The 22,058-nt window shown below is 42.2% G+C and overlaps 1 protein-coding gene across 1 annotated transcript in view; it reads right to left on the bottom strand.

Moving 5' to 3' along the window:
* Nucleotides 1-3,619: 3,619 nt before the first annotated feature.
* LOC140202071 (scavenger receptor cysteine-rich type 1 protein M130-like) overlaps nt 3,620-22,058 on the bottom strand; it is a 31,953-nt gene continuing 13,514 nt past the window's right edge. Inside the window, exons 3-8 of the mRNA XM_072266931.1 lie at nt 20,089-20,403; nt 18,411-18,725; nt 6,266-6,490; nt 4,223-4,540; nt 4,061-4,135; nt 3,620-3,972 (exon numbers count right to left, since the gene is read on the bottom strand). Coding sequence (XP_072123032.1) covers nt 3,620-3,972; nt 4,061-4,135; nt 4,223-4,540; nt 6,266-6,490; nt 18,411-18,725; nt 20,089-20,403 — 1,601 coding nt within the window. The remainder of the gene's footprint in view (nt 3,973-4,060; nt 4,136-4,222; nt 4,541-6,265; nt 6,491-18,410; nt 18,726-20,088; nt 20,404-22,058) is intronic.

The following is a 22,058-nucleotide window of genomic DNA, read 5'->3' as shown; positions in this document are numbered from 1 at the left end:
GGAGTATTCTCAATCTCTTCATAAATTGCTTGGTAAAGTATATCAGGTGAGTTTCCCCCTCGTAACAAGGCGCCTGTTGAAGTCAGAGTTGGGAATATCATGTTTACTTACAAGTTCCTAATAGAAGAATTAACTCTTCTCTACTAAAATTAACAACAGGAGATAAATATATATACTACTGTTGGTAAAAAAATAACTTGTAAGATTCCTTCAGCACTATTTTTATCTCGAAATATGGGCTAATTACAGTGTAATCGGAAAGATTCAATTTAAGACATATCTAGATTATATAAAAATAATTGTTCATTTTTGATGGACTGCATTCACACATTACATTGCAAATGACGACAAGGTTCTTATGACTGCATAGATGTGGACACCGTCTCGATGGTAACCGATAAAAAGAACACGGACTTCTGGGAAAAGAGCATTATTGCTCTTACCAATAAATAAAATACTATTCTGAACAATAATAAAGTGCAATTTTTGAATCTTACCTATTCTTGCTGACTGCCTTCTTATTAGCATCTTCAATGTGAATAGCTCGGCCACGAGGACGATTCCAAGAGTAACACAGACAACAACGAATACTTAAACGCAGATTTGTTAGATAAATTTAAAACAGGCACTACAATTTTAAGTTTCAGACATTTACAAAGAATAATATTTAAATTTAAGTACTGAGGTAAATCTGCATAATCCCTAATTACTCGCAAAATAAGATTTGCAGAAAGATAACGACTACTTAGTCGAAAGAAACAGAGGTAAATAATATGGGTTATTATGACGTTGGAGAAAGACACAAGTGGCTGCAAATATTGACTGTAATAAGAAATAATACGCACACAGAACGTCCTGGGAATATCTTGAGGGAACACACGTTATTTTTGCAAAAGAGGTATTTATCCTGAAAACAAATGACCACTGATCCAAGTTTGCTCGTGATTTTCTACTATTCATACCTATTCCAAACCCCATCCACACACCGTGTGGCAGCTAGAGATATACTCAAAATGTAGGCATCAAAGTAATGGAATTGCAATATTAAACTACAAAGTAAAGCATGCCATTGGAACTAAAAGAGTTTCCACTTTTTGCTCACCTAATCGAGTTTTTCAGGTCATGGGATTGAAATATGCCGTTTGCAATCATGGGGTTATGGCAGGTTGAGCTGCTAAACTGTGTTGAACATTGGTTTAAGGTGGTACTAGCTTTCCCTACCTGCATTATCACGCCGCATATTTTTTGTCTCCCAATTATAGTAAAGAGTAAAATCGGTCGTCCAATTTCATATTTATCTCTCAAAGGCGTCTGCGTTCTCTCCAGGCCAAATGAAATCATGGTCTATCAGGAAAAACACGCTTGAAGAAAACTCAAAAAAACTTTCTTGCACAACCCTGGATTTATAACTCTTCTTTCTTCACAAGTACTTCAAAACATCCCGAGACCAACAAGCTTTGCAAAAAGACTCGGCGACTTTAATGATCACCAGCAACCCACTCGTGAAAGCGATGCTAGGTTTGAAGCACAAATATATAGGAGGGCAGATGTTATCAGGAGGAAAAAGATACCCAGAATAGCGCTCATGTTTAATTTCTATCTCGTGCTTTTTCTCTGTGTCCCCATAACTCATAACTGCTGCACTGCAGTTATGTAGGAAAAGATACTTTGTGAAGAAGACGACATTTTTCACCGTGCTGTGTGGAATCGGGTGAAAACAGAAGACACCTGTAAGCTCTAGATTCACCACAAATGACACCCGACCAGAAGCAACACAAAACTGCGCATGTGGGTAATATGAGTACACCACAGACAGACACACACCATACTTGCCATGAACAGGAAATTAGAGTAACTCATAGGAAGTGGAAGGGCATCTGTCAAATGTTCAATTCTTCCAGCGCCAGCGCACACTGGCAAAGAATGAAAATTTTGGAATTCCTATTGGAATTGGTTCATTATTGCCACATTTACCAAGAAACTGTACATTGAAATGTGTGCCTTACATATTTTCCATACAGTGCAAATCACTGGACGGTGTGGGAGAACTCGATGATACAATAATGGAATGCAGAATAAAGTGTAACAGCTACAGATAAAATGCAGTACAATAAACTGTAGAAAACAAGATCATAACGAAGTACAATGTAGTGTCAAACGTCCACAGTGTTGTACCGGGGATTTTATTAATTGTCTTATGCAAGCGAGATGGAGCCTGGTTGTCCGTGTTTTCAGTCTTTGGTATCTTCAGTCTGATGGAGTGGACAGATAAGAGAATGCCTGAGTTGGAAGGGTCTTTGATTATACTGCCTACTATATATAGTAGTGAGAAGGTATGACTGAATCCACATAGGTGAGGCTGGTTTCGCTTACTTGATGAGCTGTGACCACACGTCTACAGGTTCTTGCAGTCCATGGTAGAGCACCTGTCAGACCAAGAACATGCATCGAGATGGGGTAATTTCTGTAGTGCTTCGGTGACAATTGGTAAGGCTGGACAGGCATGCAAATATAAATAGGTTTCTGAGGAAATAGAGGCCTTGCTGATCTTCCTTGGCCGTGGCGTCCACATAGTAGGACCAGGATACACGTCTGGCGATATTCACTCCTAGGAACCTGAAGCTCTCACACGCACATTCTCAATAATGTTAATGTAAAGAGCAAGATGCTCACTGATGGAAAGAATATTTTAAAATACACCATGTTACATAGCTTACTTTATCCATCCTGTAGTCTAACTCCTCGTTACTCTGATATGGCCTGCTAAGATGATATCATCTCACACGTGTGGATGGAGTTAGAGCAGAATCTAGTCAGGCAGACCTTGAATGTTCAGGGAGGAGGATGGTGTCAGAGGGCATAACGTTGTGGAACATCGGTGGTTAGATTGCAGTCTGTTGATCGTGAAGTCACGGATCTAGTAGCAGAGGGAGGGATTGTCCCATAGGGTCTGAAATATGGTAGTGGGCTTGCTTGGAATTACCATAATGATGAACAAAATACATGATATGTAACAGATCCATATGACTTCAATACTACTAAAACAGCAATTGCTTCCGCATTGACATATCAATGAACTAAAAACTTGCACTTTTTTCTCCAAGTCAGAGATAATATTGATTGCAGTGCATGTTAAGAATAAATTATTAATACTCAGCCAAAGATCAGCAATCCTTCATCAAAAGTGTATGAAAATTCTCCAAGGTTTCAATAAGAACACCTTTGCAAGGCCCTTTGTGGATGGTTAATAATGAGACGATGACCCCAGTGACGAAATCCTGTCATCTCATCAAAACATTTGACTGGAGTTGGATATATTATTATAAGAATTTTGCCATATCCGGGTTCAAATTCTTGATGAAGCAGTAAGGATTACAGTAAATATTTTAAACACTCAGGGGCGACCATTGTAATTAATAAACAGTAACAAAGGGATATCAGTGTTATAAACCTTGTTTAGAACTCGAATAATCAATAATGCTTTAATATCAATTACCTGAATGGGTGGAACCAGCTGGAAGACTGGACATTTCTGTAAAGACATTTATTGGACAAGGCTTAGCAACTTCGTGTTTGTTGGATTTCTTTTCCAGTTGTTCCTAGCTCCTAATTCTACAAATCAGTTGAACAGAACATAAACATTTGCGCAAAGATACCTACTGGAACAAAAGACAAAGACATCTTCCTTGTGATCGCAGTCATGTTGACCGAGTGGAGAGGAAGAACAACTGGACAGAAAAGATTCAGTCCCTTTGCACTTCACTTCATCCATCCAGATATCACCGACGCCCTGATTATTTACTTCCACCGCCGTAGTCCAAAGGGCAGAGCCACAGCCCAATTGCCTGCAGACTACATCGGCATCTGCCATGTTCCAGGAATCATCACATACAGTGCCCCAGGTATTACTGGACCGAATCTCCAACCTTCCTGAACAATTGTTGTTGCCGCCAAAAAGTCGCAAACGTAATTCTGAAAGGAATCGGAAAACATTTACATTGTGTTAATCACAACTTCAGAACTCAATTAAATTGATATTGTAATTTGTAGCATAGTTCACCTGCTAACCGGGGAGTATCAGGTATATTCCGTGAATCGCAGACCATTCCGCAGTAACCCTCCGGTAATTTGACTTCTGATCAGAAGAGAAAAATAATGCCTATTTATTTTTAACATCTATGCTTAAAATACAAATCGTCACGTAATGGATATCTTCTGTTACCTTCACATTCAATCCCTGCATATTCCCAATCGTCACAGCTGTGTTTTCCCCACGGGTCAGCATGACACTGCCAAAGGGTCGACTCGTACGAAGAACATTTTATCTCATCCAGTAATATTGGACCTAATTCCTTTCTTTCTGTCTGGTAGTTATATTTAACAGATATCATGGGTCCGCATTTCATTTGTTTACAAATCACGTTCCCAGCCTTTTCATCCAGTGTCCTGGAACAAACTGTTCCCCGCGTCCCATTGTACCGCACTTCCACCCAGCCTTTACATCGCCGACCTCCGCTCATCAGGCACATTTCTTTGTGTTCTGAAAACAAAGCAGTTAATGCAAAGTTCGTCACAATGTTTTCATACAGCAGCAAACTTAAATTGTTTTTGTAAAACAGAAAAAAACACGTGATAGATATCTGCAATACATAAAAATATAAATCACTCGAAATACTTCAGGGAGGGTAACGTGTGGAAGGATAATCAAATTAGAAATAAAATAAAGAGGTATTCTACCGATTTGCGGAATGTAGTGCAGGGGAAATGTCGTCCTTTTGGCTGAATTGTATTGGATTTCACGGGAACTGCGAAGGATCATGCACTGAATCTGGGCATTGTTTTGGTGGAAGATGAAAAACAACATTTCGTTTTATTTTTGTCTGAGTATGATGAGGACAGTGTGGAGAGCTGAAGGAAGTAAATTGATGGAAATAAAGGATAAAAGTCTCTTCAAAATTTTATAAGTAACGATCAATCTTTCAGCTTTTCGAAGGAATATGTCCCTCCGTGTATCAACTGTCCATTATTCAGAGTCCACCAGTCAAATTCCAAGTCGCTTTTTGATGCAACTGCTTTAGATGGGTCTATATTCTTCCCTGTGTACAGAACTCGGTCTTCAAAGTCTTAGCAAAATTCTCCTGCACTTCTTCCATTCTATCTATCTTGCAAATATTATTGTCCGTGTTTATAATTTAGTCCCCTTAGCGGCTTGATTGCTCTAATCAGCATCTACGTTCAATTCGCAAAACTGTTACTCAGATGAGCTTTTGGTTCCTTATTAAGTCATATTTCTGATCACTTCCTATTCGTTTCTTCCTTCCCGTCCCGTCCTCTCATTGAAAAAGTCAAATGCAACAGAAGCTTGAGAAATAATGCTTTGTCTTCTTCTAAATCTCACTTATTCTTCAAGAATCGATATCGTATGATGTCTTAGCTATTTATCTGCAAAAGAACAAGATTTTTCAGTTTGTCATTTTTTTCTGCGTTTTTCTTTCAGTAGCGCAGCCGTTAGCGTGACGCTATTTTATGGACGGACATCCGGGATCAATACTGTCGCTACCAGTAAGGAGTTCTTAAGTTCTCCTCGTGAACACTTGGTTTCCACAGGCTGCGCCAGTCTCTTTCCACATTCCAGGACGTACTTTGGAGGCTAAGTGGTCACTTGCTTTGTTGGGCCTCAAAAGTATAATATAGCACTCTACATCAAAATAAAAATCAAATACACTGGCCGAGAGTAAATAGCTCAAATTCTTACTATAAGGAATGCATCAGGTAATAGAACATGTCATAAGTCGATCTGGCTGCTCTAACTATCACATTGATTAATACGTTTTCACGCTGTCAGTAAGGTTTTCATTGTACTACACATTCACCCCTCTATCTTCTTATCTTTCAAATCTTGAAGAATAAATGAGATTTAGAAGTAGATTAAAGAATTGTTTCTCAAGCTTCTGTCGCATTTGGTTTTTGATTGTCTTTCATCTTTTGCAGTCGTGACGGAGGTACTCACATCCAAAATGCTCATTATTTTAGATCCAAAATGCAGAGTGAAAATATTACACAAACAATCCATTGCCAATAATTCTACTGGGTACCATAATACGATTCCGACATCTCAGAACGGAAGAATCATATACTGTACTGCGGAGGATCAGCACAATAGAAGTACCCTTACCGGAACACCTTACTGTCACATCTTCTTTATGGCTGCAGTCATGCTGGCCCCACGGAGCTGAAGGACATTTCCAGAGATGTGATTCATTACCCGAACATCTCACTTCATCCAACCAAACCTCTCCAGTGCTTTGTCCACAGTAATCAACATATTTTTCTTCCAAAGCATATCCACAGCCCAGTTGCCTACAGACAACATTAGCATCAACTAGATCCCAGGAGTCATCACAGACTGTTCCCCAGGATCCGTTGTAATAAAATTCCAGTCTTCCAGCACATGCATCTTCACTTCCGGACAGCCTTAATTGCAAGTGCCCTGTTGAACAGAAATATATGAGATTATTCATTCCATTAAAAATTGAACAAATCAACTCGTTCGCAATTTCTGCAAGTTCTTCTGAAATACAATTTTGAAAATAATTGTGCAATGATATCATCGAAAGCATAAAGCTGAAGATGCTTACGTATAAAATCTAAGAACACATAAAAAGCCCGAAAACTTCGGTATCTCATACAGCGCGTTTTTGAGTTTTATGCAAAGGTGGAAGCTCCGTCATTTGTTTATGCTGGACACAGGTTCTCGCACACCACATTCGAGAAAAAGACGGGCATGGGATCTGCTAGGTACGGTTTTCTTTGTCCAACACATTGTATTCAGGACCATACATCAATCACAGTGTCAAGCGTTGACCGCGCTGTTGTGCGGAATTGCACAACTTTACCTGAATATGTTCACTGTTTGTAGCCTAGTCGTCTCCTCGAAGTGATTCCCTGCAGTTTGCAGGATGTCATCACCTCCTACGGCAGTGGGAAGATAAGTGGACCAGATCGTAGAGAAGTCAGTATCTAACCACTGTCTCTCGAGTTGAAAGCCTCCAGCTGTCGCATTACAATAACTTTCAGGCCAACTTGTGATCCTCTTGGCTTTATTGCCAGCAATTACTAAGAAACTGATCTACATGCACTTGCACCTGACTATGTATTTCAAATTCGCAGTCATAACAAGTTTCGTCTAAAGCAGCTTTAAAATGGAACGATATTCTTTTGTAGATCCTGATGTGCCATTCTCTTCTGTATGTTTATACCGGCGAAGATAATTGAGCCTTTCGTTGATCGTACAGATAATATTTTGGTTTAAAATCTACTAATATACGAAAACAATTTGGTGACTTGTCAATAAACGGAATTCACATCAAACAGCAGAGCAACAGCAGCAAGTGCATACTGGATGTTCCAAGATGCATGTAAGATTGTCATAAGCCAACCTGTGGCATACACTTCTGGAGAAAAGGACTGGGAAGTGAATGCCGCTCTTTGATGAATAGATACAACACAACTACTTCGTCTGTCACTTCCTCTGATTCATTATTTATTTGCAATGGGAACTACCTTTAACCATAATTTTCTTTCCCAACTACTAGTGCACACAATTGTGTTCACCTTCTATGAAAATCTCAAACGTTCCAGGCAGTTACATTGAAACTTCACCAAGCTGGTGTTGGAAACACTGTGCAGAATTAATCTTTATGGAAAGTGTCGTGAATATCTGTTTTAAGTGTAAAGCTTACTCTGCATCTGTTTTGTCGTCAGTTCAGTTCATATTTCGACTGGGCAATGTCAAAAGTTAACAAAACATTTAATGATTTTGTTGTTGCTTTTGTTATTTTTGTTATGATGTACCCAAATAACAATAACGTCTGTGTTCAAACAACAGGAATTCTGCAGATGCTGGAAATTCAAGCAACACACATAAAAGTTGCTGGTGAATGCAGCAGGCCAGGCAGCATCTCTAGGAAGAGGTGCAGTCGACGTTTCAGGCCGAGACCCTTCGTCAGGACTAACTGAAGGAAGAGTGAGTAAGGGATTTGAAAGTTGGAGGGGGAGGGGGAGATCCAAAATGATAGGAGAAGACAGGAGGGGGAGGGATGGAGCCAAGAGCTGGACAGGTGATTGGCAAAAGGGATACGAGAGGATCATGGGACAGGAGGTCCGGGAAGAAAGACAAGGAGGGGGGGGGGACCCAGAGGATGGGCAAGGGGTATATTCAGAGGGACAGAGGGAGAAAAAGGAGAGTGAGAGAAAGAATGTGTGTATAAAAATAAGTAACAGATGGGGTACGAGGGGGAGGTGGGGCATTAGCGGAAGTTAGAGAAGTCGATGTTTATGCCATCAGGTTGGAGGCTACCCAGACGGAATATAAGGTGTTGTTCCTCCAACCTGAGTGTGGTTTCATCTTTACAGTAGAGGAGGCCGTGGATAGACATGTCAGAATGGGAATGTGATGTGGAATTAAAATGTGTGGCCACTGGGAGATCCTGCTTTCTCTGGCGGACAGAGCGTAGATGTTGAGCAAAGCGGTCTCCCAGTCTGCGTCGGGTCTCGCCAATATATAAAAGGCCACATCGGGAGCACCGGACGCAGTATATCACCCCAGTCGACTCACAGGTGAAGTGTTGCCTCACCTGGAAGGACTGTTTGGGGCCCTGAATGGTGGTAAGGGAGGAAGTGTAAGGGCATGTGTAGCACTTGTTCCACTTACACGGATAAGTGCCAGGAGGGAGATCAGTGGGGAGAGATGGGGGGGACGAATGGACAAGGGAGTTGTGTAGGGAGCGATCCCTGCGGAATGCAGAGAGAGGGGGGGAGGGAAAGATGTGCTTAGTGGTGGGATCCCGTTGGAGGTGGTGGAAGTTACGGAGAATAATATGTTGGACCCGGAGGCTGGTGGGGTGGTAGGTGAGGACCAGGGGAACCCTATTCCTAGTGGGGTGGCGGGAGGATGGAGTGAGAGCAGATGTACGTGAAATGGGGGAGATGCGTTTAAGAGCAAAGTTGATAGTGGAGGAAGGGAAGCCCCTTTCTTTAAAAAAGGAAGGTATCTCCCTCGTCCTAGAATGAAAAGCCTTATCCTGAGAGCGGATGCGGCGGAGACGGAGGAATTGCGAGAAGGGGATGGCGTTTTTGCAAGGACAGGGTGAGAAGAGGAATAGTCCAGATAGCTGTGAGAGTCAGTGGGCTTATAGTAGACATCAGTGGATAAGCTGTCTCCAGAGACAGAGACAGAAAGATCTAGAAAGGGGAGGGAGGTGTCGGAAATGGACCAGGTAAACTTGAGGGCAGGGTGAAAGTTAGAGGCAAAGTTAATAAAGTCAACGAGTTCTGCATGCGTGCAGGAAGCAGCGCCAATGCAGTCGTCGATATAGCGAAGGAAAAGTGGGGGACAGATACCAGAATAGGCACGGAACATAGATTGTTCCACAAAGCCAACAAAACGGCAGGCATAGCTAGGACCCATACGGGTTCCCATAGCTACACCTTTAGTTTGGAGGAAGTGGGAGGAGCCAAAGGAGAAATTATTAAGAGTAAGGACTAATTCCGCGAGACGGAGCAGAGTGGTGGTAGACGGGAACTGATTAGGTCTGGAATCCAAAAAGAAGCGTAGAGCTTTGAGACCTTCCTGATGTGGGATGCAAGTATATATGGACTGGACATACATGGTGAAAATAAAGCGGTGGGGGGGCCAGAGAACTTAAAATCATCGAAAAGTTTAAGAGCGTGAGAAGTGTCACGAACATAGGGAGGAAGGGATTGAACAAGGGGGGATAAAACCGTGTCGAGGTATGCAGAAACGAGTTCGGTGGGGCAGGAGCAAGCTGAGACAATAGGTCGGCCAGGACAGGCAGGTTTGTGGATCTTGGGTAGGAGATAGAAACGGGAAGTGCGAGGTGTGGGAACTATAAGTTTGGTAGCAGTGGATGGGAGACCCCCTGAGCGGATAAAGTCGGTGATGGTGTGGGAGACAGTGGCCTGGTGCTCCTTAGTGGGGTCACGATCGAGGGGTAAATAAGAGGAAGTATCCGCGAGTTCTCGCTGTGCCTCGGCAAGGTAGAGGTCAGTACGCCAGACTACAACAGCACCCTCCTTATCGGCGGGTTTAATAATAAGGTTAGAATTAGTGCGGAGGGAGTGGAGAGCAGAGCGTTCCGAAGGAGTGAGGTTGGAATGGGGACAAGGTGCGGTGAAGTCGAGACGGTTGATGTCCCGTCGGCAGTTAGCGATAAAGAGATCCAGAGCAGGCAGAAGACCAGAGCGGGGTGTCCATGAAGAAGAGGAGGGTTGAAGACGGGAGAAGGGGTCATCGGTGGGGGTGGAAGAGTCCTTGTCGAAGCAGTAGGCTCGGAGACGGAGACGGCGGAAGAAAAGTTCCGCATCATGGCGAACACGGAACTCGCTGAGGTGTGGGCGAAGGAGGACAAAGGTAAGGCTCTGACTGAGGACAGAGCGTTCTGTCTCCGACAGTTGAAGGTCGAAGGGGATGGTAAAGACCCGGCATGGATGAGAGCTGGGATCGGAGGGGGGGGGGAGGGGAGGGGGGAGGCTGGGGGTGTCAATGGAGAGGGGAGGGTTGGGGTGAGAGGAAGATGGAGCCTCTGCGGGCCCAGGAGCTGACGGTGGGATCTGAGAGAGACGGGATTGCAGAGTATTGGTGGGAGAAGGGGAGACGGGAGTCACAATAGCAGCACATAAAGACCCGACCTGGAGTTCAAGGCTGGAATCTTGAGAGCTGGGATCAGAGGCGGGAGGGGGGAGGCTGGGGTGTCAATGGAGAGGGGAGGGTTGGGGTGAGAGGAAGATGGAGCCTCTGAGGGCCCAGGAGTTACTGGAGGTGTCAATGGAGAGGGGAGGGTTGGGGTAAGAGGAAGATGGAGCCTCTGAGGGCCCAGGAGTTTGTGTTCGTACGGATTATGTCACCATGTGCATTGCCTGCCCGTTGGTTCGTTTCCAATGAACATCAGTAACGGTTTCAATTTCAGTATTTAATTAGCAGCTTGCCAACTGGGTTCTCGCTGGCTAGCATATTTTCGCTCCGGTCGAGCACATGTTACCCTGCCATGGGAAGACCCAACCCCCGAACCGAATGTAGGATGGTTGGCAACCCCATATCACAAAAAAAAATCATTGTTACAGATACGACAAGAGAAGCTCCAAAGCACTCATCCCTGGATAGTAATAATAGTCGCTAGAAGATATATGAAGTATGATCGAACTTCTCTAGGAAAGCTTCAGTCTTTCCGGACAGTAAGTACAGATTCTTATTGAACTAATCGTGAGAAGGGATACTGTACAGAATTAGTCCACCGTTACGAGGAACAAGTTGAAATATATGTTTTACTCCATTGCAATTTCAGTCACTGGTTCAAATAGCCAAACTTTACAGAATCAACATTACACAAAAGGGTAGCTTTATTTGTCGCTGTTGTTGTTGCTCCCCGAGAAACGAACATGTCGGCGCCCTCAGTAATCTGACATGATTTGCATACTCTGCCCAATCAATAATACAGTCGAAGAGTCATTACACAGCACAGATAGAGGCTTTTCTTGCCTAAGTATTATTCTCCTCAGTGACATCTATCTGCATTCGGATCATAGCCCACCATACTACTCCCTTCCAGGTATGTATCCAAATTTCTCTACAGTATTTTTTCAACACTCCCAGCACCTTTTGAATGAAGATAATACCCCTCAGAGTCCGATTAAATACTTGGTCTTTTAACTTCAACCTATGACTTCATTGGGGGGAGGGCGGGGTCGAAGGGATGGAAGTGCTTGTATTTACTCTATCTTTCTCCCTTATAATCATTTTCTTCTGTAACATCTCTCCTCATTCTCGTACACTGCAGAGACTGAAATTCTAATCTTTTCAACTTTATCCGAAAACACCTCAAGTCAAGGCAAAGTTACTTTAAATTTTCTCTGCACTCTTCAAGCCTTGTTAATGTATTTCCTGTAAGTAGGTGACCACATCTGGGCATAATACTGCAAATCTGGTATCATCAATGTCTTATCTCATCGCCTGTCTGCCAGAGCCCGTCGATGCCCACTAGCCCGGATGAGTATTGAAATCCGGCCAGGCTTCACCGTCCTGTTGCTGGATTACGCCGTGGAGGTGCTGAGGCAGGTTCCCGCAGATATGTTCCTTTCTTTCTTTATTAATCTTTTTTATTGATTTAGAGAAAACATATATACAGACAAGGGGAGAATTATCTCAAATATATATATCAGCAACAATATAAACAAAAGATGAAATAGATATTATCATAATTATACGTAGTAATAAGCAAATATGCAATATATAATTAAAAAACAGGACAACTAATTCTCTTATCAATACACAAAGAGAGGGAAAAACTTTGAATTTAAAATGAAAAGGAAAAGAAAACACTGCACTAGGAAAAAAGAAAAGAAGGGGGGGACAGGGCAGTCCATTCGGAGGTTACAACCAAGAAAAAGGGAAAGACTTCCTGATCAAATCTAAAACTTCGAAAAAAAAAAAATTGGAAGAGTAATGAATCAGATCAAATGAAAATACCGAATAAAAGGTCGCCATATCTGCTCAAATTTAAAGGATGTATCAAATGTCCAACATCCTATTTTCTCTAAACTTAAACAGGACATAATGGAGGAAAGCCAAAAAAAAGACAGTAGGTGGATTGGAATCTTCCACTTCAATAAAATAGCTCCCCTAGCCAATAAAGTCGAAAAGGCTGTCATACGTTGAGCGGAAACAGGAATTTTTCCTGCTTCCAATGGGATAATCCCAAAAATTGCCGTAAGTAAATTAGGTTGTAAATCCAGATCCAAGACTATTGATAGCATTTTAAAAACATCTCTGCAAAAGTCGTCTAGCTTTATACAAGACCAAAACATATGATTTAAAGTGGCCACTTCAATATTGCATCTGTCATAAATAGGATTAATATTGGAAAAAAAATGCGCTAATAGGTATAATATGATTAGGGTGTTGGCGCGTAGCCAAGTGGTTAAGGCATTCGTCTAGTAATCTGAAGGTCGCAAGTTTGAGCTTGGCGGAGACAGTGTGTTGTGTCCTTGAGCGAGGCACTTAACCACACATTGCTCTGCGACGACACTGGGGCTAAGCTGTATCGGCCCTAGTGCCCTGCTCTTGAACAACATCGGTGGCGTGGAGAGGGGAGACTTGCAGCATGGGCAACTGCCGGTCTTCCATAAAACCTTGCCCAGGCCTGCGCCCTGGAAACCTTCCAAAGCGCAAATCCATGGTCTCACGAGACTAAAGCATGCCTATATAGAATCTATTCTGTCAAAGAACGTTTTAGGAACAAAGGAAGGAACTGCTTGAAACATAATATGAGAATTTCGGTAAAACTATCATTTTAATAGCATTAATTCGACCTATCAATGATAATGTCATAGGCAACCATTTAGAAAGCATTTGTTTGGTGTATTCAACTAATGAAAAAAATATCTATTTATAGAGGCCCGCAGGTATGTTCCAGTTCGCCATCCATTACTTCCTCCGACTGAAGGAGAAGGAGGAGCCGGCCGAGGATCGGCGGCACGCCGTTGTCAATGAGATTCACCGAAGATCAAGCCCAACGGCAATAATGGCGAAACCGGACCTCAGACTCAACCGGACTTTGAATAATTACTTCTTCAGATACTAAGCAGAAATATTCGAGTTTGTACAGAAGCATTTAATAACGACGTCGAATATGAGAATGATATGAATCCCAGGATGGTTTATCTAAAGTCAGTGATGAACGATCTTTATTACAAGGCCTGCAATTATATTAGCCTGTTTTCAGATACTATGATTCCTGCGGGAAGACGAATCTCTGATTTGTTTTCTCTATGCACAATTTGACAATAAATGCACTTTCAATCTTCAGAAATATTTATCGAACTTCAAAATTACCTCACAACTCCTGTGCTCACTACTTCGATTTAGGAAACTCGATGGATCCAAATCTCTCTTGAAGACCCTAGTTACCTCCAACTCCACTTTCACGAAATTACAGATCCGTTTTCCCAAATCATCTGCTTTACTGCACTCCTCATTGCCCTGCCGGTCACTATGTAAGTCCTATCATGGTTTGTCCTCCAAAATTGCAAAACCTCACAGGAGTGTGCAATAAATTCCAAATGCCATTTCAGCCCATTTTTTCCAGTTACTCAAGATTCCGCAGCAAGTTCTGATAGCTTCTCTCGCTTCCACTAATTTACAATGTGTAATTTTGCAGACTGAGCTGCTAGATTATCATCCAGGTCTTTGATATAGAAGACAAACAAAATCGGATCCAGCACTGATCCCTGCGGCACTGCGCTAATCACAGGCCTTCAGATGGAGAGACAACAGCCTACTGTCACACTTCAGCTTCTCTCGGGAAACCAACGTCAAATCCAGTTAGCGACCTCATTGTAAATGTGAAGCCATCAACTGTCTTGAACTCTCACGAGGATTTTGCCAAAAGCCTTGCTAAAGTCCATGTAGACAAGGTTCTCTGTCTTTCCTTCATCAACATTCCTGCTAACCACGTGTAAATACTATAAGTTGCCACACAAGCTGAAACTCTTTTCCAATTAATATCTTAACAACTCTTTCTTCAAAATCAGACTCAGTCCCATTTTCGGTGTTGTCGTTATTGCTGTTGGACTTGCTCTGCATGGAACTGCATCGGCATTGACGGGCATAGATCCTTGTCCTGCTTCTCCTTCTCCTTCAGGTGGATCAATTACTGAATGACCAAATGGATAAGGTCAGCGGGCATATGACCCGTCACTCCCATGCTGTAAACCAGCAACAGGTCAGTGAGGCTGGGCACGATCTCGATATGTAGCCTGTCTCATGGGCAGCGACGGATCCTGTCAGACAGGAGACGAGGAAAGACCAATGTGATTTGCACGAAGCGATGTTGCCTCTCTCTCATCCGACCCTGCTTATTCAAATATTTATATATCCAGTTCCTTGTAAAGCCTTCTAGTAATGTACACACGACTTAAGTCAGCCTCAACAGCGTATAATTTGCCGATTTATTCTCATAGCCTCCCATAAACAACGGATCAACACTGGATATTACTGACTAACGTCATGCCTTCAGTCCAGTTGCGTATAATTAACATTTTCAATGCTATTGTTCATTTGGCGTGCGCGGCCACTTCGCTGCTGATGCCTGTTACCCGCCAAGTAAGGGACCGTGCACAATCTTAATTTGATGGAGACAGACGTGAGAGTACGGAGGAACATCTGGAAAACTTCTGAAATGCCCGCTTCGCTGCCGCTGCTACTGTGTGGTAACCGGAATCTCCGGAGCTGAAGGCCCCGAAATCTTCGGCTTTGCGTGTTCCAGCGGCCAGGGTGAGGTCGAAGGCGCTCGGCAGAGGATGTCGCTCAGGAGGCTGTATCGGAGAGGCTGGTCGGAAGCTCGAAGTTTACGGACGGACGGACTCGGTGTCGGCTGTGGTCGGCTGCTTCCAAAGCATCGGCAAGTTGACGGTGCCTGGAGGTTTATGGCAGGGAGTTTTTCCCTTTTGCCGCCGCTATCGGGGACTCGGGAGTCGATCGACTCGGGGACTTTTGAGACTTTATTTACCGTGCCAATGGTTTGTTCTGCATCAAATTCTGGTATTTCTTTGCACTGCTGTAACTATATGTTATAATTATGTGGTTCTGTCAGTGGTAGTCTTTGGTATGATCTGTTTTCTGTGATATTACCCCGGAAAAAACATTGTATCATTTCTTAATGCATGTATGCATTTCTAATCGACAATAAAAGAGCACTGAGTGTTCTAATAATCTAAAAATTAGTTTCCTTTCTACGTCATTAATTGGTAAAATACTGTATCTCTAGGCAAGACAAGTATCAATAACAAAGTTGCATTCATCAATAAGTCTGCACTAACATAAAAAGCAAGTTAAACGCCAAATAACGAATTATAACCATGTTAATGTTTTTTTTAAATATATATTTCGGGTTGTTCCTTCGTCACCTCCCACGTCCAGTCTACTGCACGGAAATAAAACTGCTCTTGCGAGGATGCACTGTACAACTTTTGGTAGTTGTCCAAGAAAAAAGACTGCATTTGGCAGCTGATTTTTCCTACCAAATTAACATTCGTTCATAGATCACATTTCTGAAAATACATTTTTAGATTCAGATGTTTATGTCGAGAAGTGTATGGTCATGCTTTTTGGTAGAAGAAATGATAGGGTTGACGATTTTCTAAGTGGAGAGAATATACAAAGAACTGAGGTGTAACGGGACTTGGGAGTACATGAAGGGTTCTCTGAAGGTTAATCTGAAGATTGAGTTTGTGATGAGAAAGGCAAATGCAGTGTTAGCATTTATTTGGAGAGAACAAAAATATCAAAGGAAAGAAGTAATTTACAATCTTTCTAAAGCACTGGTGAGACAGCACTTGGAGCATTGTGAGCAGAATTGAGCTCTTTTCTTAGAATGGATGTGAGGAAACTAGAGAGGGTACAAGGACTAAGAAATAAGTTTGATGGCTCTGGGCCTCTATTCACCAGAATTCAGAAAACTGAGTGGGTACCTCATTGAAACATCGAATGGTGAAAGACCATTAGAGAGTGGATGTGGAGAGGATGTTTCCTGCGATGGGAAAGTCTAAGACCAGAGGGTACAGTCTCAGAATAGACTGGCGTCATTTTCGAACGGAGGTGAGGAGGGGTTGATTTGACTACAGAGTGGTGAACCTGTGGATTTGATTGCCACAGCCAGCTGTGCGTGGAGATCAAGTATATATATTTATGTATATTTAAGGTGCAAGTTGATAGATTTTTGATGGGTGAAGTCATGAAGGGATACGGGGAGAAGGCAGGAGATTGGGGCTGAGAGGAAGATTGGATCAGCCATGATGAAATTGCGGAGCAGACTCGAAGGGCCAAGTGGCCTAAATCTGCTCCTATATCTTATGGTCTTAATGTCTTATGGTATCCAAGTTAACTTCATTTTCATTGAAATAATAACATTGCATTCATCTATAATCAAGCCTCCAATCACATTCCGTGGACTACATCAAAACTGGACTTTCAGAGACACCTTCAAAATTAATCGCTTAAATCATTTTGTTTCAGGATTAATAGGAGAATATGAATGCGCCACAACACTACCACTGATACACACTGACGCAAAAATAAAATAGTGCATGGTATTTTCTTTTGCGCACACAGACACAAATAATCAAACCTCACCTGAGTAATAAGCAGGCTGATCCATTGACAACTATTCAATAAACAGTGATCATGTTTGGCGTCGCGTTTGACTCTTTCTTTGATAATCTAATTCCCAATATTTCAAATCATAACTAACTTCTGCCTCACAGTACCACCGCATATGTTTGCTCTTTGTTCGGTTCATCAGATTCGAAACGCCCTTCTTATATTTAGCCTGATTTCAGTATCTGAAAATTCTTTCCTTTGCCTCATATCATGAAACTTTTTCATTAAACATCCCCCTTTCCTCAGTCTGGAATAGGGAACACTTCCTAGTACAGATAAGCTATCAGAGATTTGCCGTGTTTCAGTATTTAAAATGTTAGCCACATACTGACATGTTCCAATGAACTTCAACGTGGATTGTCCTGACTCGGATAGTTCAGCAGTGTTAATTTGCAGCTAAAGATAAATCATCGGTAGTACTCCAAAGTTGACAATATTTTATTCCTCCAATCAACTCCTTGCAATCTCCCCCTCACAGAATGTCTCGCTTGCTCAAATGCTCAACTTCCTCCTTCAATTTTAATGTGCCTTTCCTATCATTTTTGGCTTCACATAAGAAGACGCTGCATGAAAGCTATGCGACAGGCAAAACTTCTTCGAAGTATATATGCAGTGATTTTAGTCGTGTGAAATTAGTAGAAATTCTATTGCAAAGCCTGATTAGGGTCAAGGGAACGCAGAAAAAAAAATCCCACATTTCGTCGCACTGCAGTCACCCTCGGTTGGCACACAACCCAATGTGAACGAATGCGTAAAATCGTATACGCCGCGGCTAAATCTGACGTTTCCAGTGAAGCAGGTTAAATACATACTGTCTGCTTAAAATTTGCATTATCTGGCCGGAAAGACGTGGCTTTCCTCTGTATTACAATTTTAATTCAACTGCCCTAGTTGTGCAGGCTGGTAGGTTAATTGCCCTTTGTAAATTCCCTGTATTCTCCAGAGAAGTTGTAGACTCTATCGGGCGGGGCCACGGACAGAGTTCTGTGTGTCTGTTGGAGGAAGGGGTGCAGTATAATATGGACTTCCTTCAACAGGGGAGTTGACTGTCTGCGCCGACATTGTCAGGTGGTCAGATACCTCTCTGCATGTGTCAATTGCTCTGAATTTCTCAATGTATTACAAATGGTCACAGCTGTTTATAAACTCCCATTGCCAGAAATGTCATAATATTCACCTGAACAAAGGACACCGACGCCCGTAACATCAGAGGAAGACCGATTCAACTTGGTTGTTCTGCAACTGCGGAGATGCGACTCAGTTCCTTCACATTGAACTTCGGTCACCCACACGGGCCGTTCATTCTCTGGGTACCGTGAAGAGTTGTAGGCGGATATCGCAGAGCCGCAACGCAGTTGTCTACAGACAACGTTAGCTTCATTGATGCTCCAGTAGTTATCCTGCATTCTACGCCAGGTACCATTATCGTACAACTCCACTCGGCCATCGCAACGGCTTCCCCCGTCGTTCAGTCTCAAAGACCACATTTCATCTGCAATATCAAAAAAGCGTAAAACACATACCAAGCCAAAGTATTCCATACATTTTCAGCTAATAAATGCGAAGTTTTCTTTACACACTAATTTTCCACGTGTTACACAGGAAGGGAAAAATATCAGTAAACTTCATCGGTCCACTGAAGAGCAATAAAAACTGTTTGTGTACTTCATCTCAGAAAATTGGACTGGAAACGTAAGTCAGAGAGGTTACCCTTTGAATGTACTGATAACTACAGAAGGGATGGCGTATTTTGATACCTGAGTAACGGGTCTTCCGGAAATGTCTTTATTTTGTACCTTAATAACCATCGGAAAAACGCTTTGCAACTCCTCCCCACGTACGTGAGGATGGAAAAAATACACACACAGGAAGTAAAAAAAAAATCCTCGGATTTCCTTTGGAGAGAAGCAGAATAAGTTGTGATTTGATAGAGGTATATAAGGTGATAAGACTGTTATATACATTGGATAGATAAAGACTTTCCCCAAGGGTCTAAAAGAACAGGCATAATATTCAGCTGTTAGAAGGAAAGTGTGGGGGGCGCGCGTATCAAATTTACGGTCTTTACACAGAGAGTGAAGTGAGCGTGGGACGACCTGCTGCTAGATCTGATAGAGGCCGATACAATAGGGCCATTTAAGAAACTTTTAAAAAGGCACATGGATGATGGAAAAAGATGTAGGATTACGTAGTAGGAAAAAAAATTAGATTCATCTCAGAATAGGTTAGAATGTCGGCACAAAGATTGGTCGTTGGTTGTTGGTTTTATCGAGAAGGCAGGCGTATGGGGTTTAATGGGATCCGGCATCAGCCATGACGGAATGGCGGAGCAGACTCAATGGTCTGAAAAGCCTAATTCTGCTCCGATGTCTTAGGCTCGTATGATCTAAACATCGTGGACCGAAGGGAGTGTGCTGCCTTCAAATGTTTAAATTCTATGTAACAATACTGAATTGCACATAATCGAATTCACTTCATATTGATTCTCAGCAACCTGTCAATAAACCCTATAATGCCAGTACTCTCTGCGTAAATATTATATCTCCATTACATCGTGCCAAAAGCTACCATCCAGCTACATCAATTGACGTCATCCTCTGTCCTTGCATAGCATTATTCTCCAAAATTCCGATTTATCTGCTCCATGCTCAAGTTCGATCTATCATTAATGTCACGGAAATTGTATCATGGCCTATCGTTGGGAAAGGGAGGAACGACACTATCTTCTTCGAAATCGCAGTAGTGCATGGGCGCCACTAAACTGCTGATTCGATCAATTGGTTAAAACGTCACAGTTATGATTATACTACGACCAAAGAACAGCTTGTTTCAACCCTACATTTTTTGTGACTCACCAGTGCAGATGAGACCGGCTTCATTCCCACGTGAACAGCTAATCTGAGCCCAGGCTGAGACTGGACAATCAGCTATTTTAGACTCGTTCCCCAGACAATCGTAATTATCCTTCCACATCGGCCCGTTTCCTTCGCCAAAGTAAGAAGTTTTGCTAGATGCATTGACTGCACCGCACTGTAGCTGCTCGCAGACTACGGCCGCATCTTCCAGGCTGAAGTATTCATCACAAATCGTCCCCCACTTGTCTCCGTGCAGGACTTCCACACGACCAGAGCATCTGTTCTCTCCATCAACTAGTCGTGGTCCATTTTTCCCTGTATTAGTTATAATCAATAACACATAATTATTCTCAATAACAAAACAGGGGAAGCTAATAAAACGGCGAAATGGTTTCAATTTTCACCTTTTCTTTACGCGATTGAACAGCTTTCCAATTGTGTCTGTGAAGCATGATTTCACGAAAAGTAATACAGTCTATAGTACACTGCAGCCTTGCTCTTTAACTGTTTCAATCGCGATCATCTGTTTCCAATTCATGATTCTTATTGTTCTTTAAACCCATCTGGACTCTGGTCCATTTGAAGCTTTTGAAGACGACCATTGCTTCAAGCATGAGGCCACACACGTGACAAACTTTAGGCCATGCAGGTGAGAAGAACAGCTCTTAATTTACATTTTTATACGTACACTTCAACTAAGTATTAGTCCCTAATTTCATGATCTTTGCATACCCATTCCGTTCACATTGCCACACTACAAAAGGTAGCGGATACATCCCAGGCCAACATGGTTAAAGCACTCCCCGTCACTGAGCACATCTACATGGACACTGCCGCAGGAAAGCAGCAGCCATCAGCAAGGAGATGCAGAGGAGACACAGAATCAAGACCAACAGGTTCGGGTACAGTTATTACCTCTGAATCATCAGGCTTTTGAAACAAAGGGGATCACGTCACTTAACTTCACTCACCCAAATACCGAACTGTTCCCACAACATATGGATTCACTTTCAATGACTCTTCCTCTCGTGTTCTCGATATTTTTTGCTTACTTATTATTATTTTTCTCAGCTCATGCTGCTGAAACCTGAGACAAGCACACTCATTTTACAATTGCTAGGAAGTTTAGGACTATCCCAGTCATGCTTAATATTGTGTCTTTCTGGAGATTTACATAAATATTGCTGTATAGGTCTATTTGCTTAATGCTATTGTGTAGTGAACTTGGGATGATAACAATTTTTGTTATTCGGACAATGTAATGTATATCCTGTCCATGTTCCATCGTATTTCGATTTCCTCTTTTAATTAAGCATATTTCTGCTGTTTTCCGCTTAATGGCTTCTGGAACTCTGATGTGTTTGGAATGGCTGTATCTGTTCATTAATTTGTTCTTGCATGTTTACCTTGTAATGTTATATCCTGACGATTATGGAATTAATATCTGAAATAAAGGATAGTTCACAATATAATATTTTCAATTTCTGCCTCTAAAACTGGATAAAACTTTTATTTATGATAAAGTATACAGTTTATAGCAAGATTTTTTGTAGATGATATTTGTCATTTGATTGTGCCTGTGTAAGTAATCGGGCTGACTTAAACTGCTGCTGCATCCTGCAATATCTAGATTATTTCTGGTTTCTCTGGAAATGCTCTGCATTTATCATCTTGAATTTATTGTTCTTTTATTATGTATTTTGATTTGTTGTTATGTTTTCTGTCCTGTATCTCCACAAGGAACCGCCCTCTTTCCGGAAAGAGATCTCCAACTCCGAGTGAGGAATTCGACACTTCCTTGTAAACATATAGTCTGCTCAAATCGTGTGGATATATCCAATGGAGGGTTATACTCTGCCACTGGCTAGCTTTCTCTTCAATAGTGATAATCTATTCATATTTCTGGTTGTGTTTTTATTTAAGTTTAGTGCTGTATGCAGCGTCTCAGAATTTCATGTGCAGGAGTGGGC

The sequence above is a fragment of the Mobula birostris genome, chromosome 8 (assembly GCF_030028105.1).
Source record: "Mobula birostris isolate sMobBir1 chromosome 8, sMobBir1.hap1, whole genome shotgun sequence".
NCBI lineage: Eukaryota > Metazoa > Chordata > Chondrichthyes > Myliobatiformes > Myliobatidae > Mobula > Mobula birostris.
The sequence above is the reverse complement of the archived record's forward strand: the minus strand, read 5'-3'. Positions and strand labels throughout refer to the sequence as shown.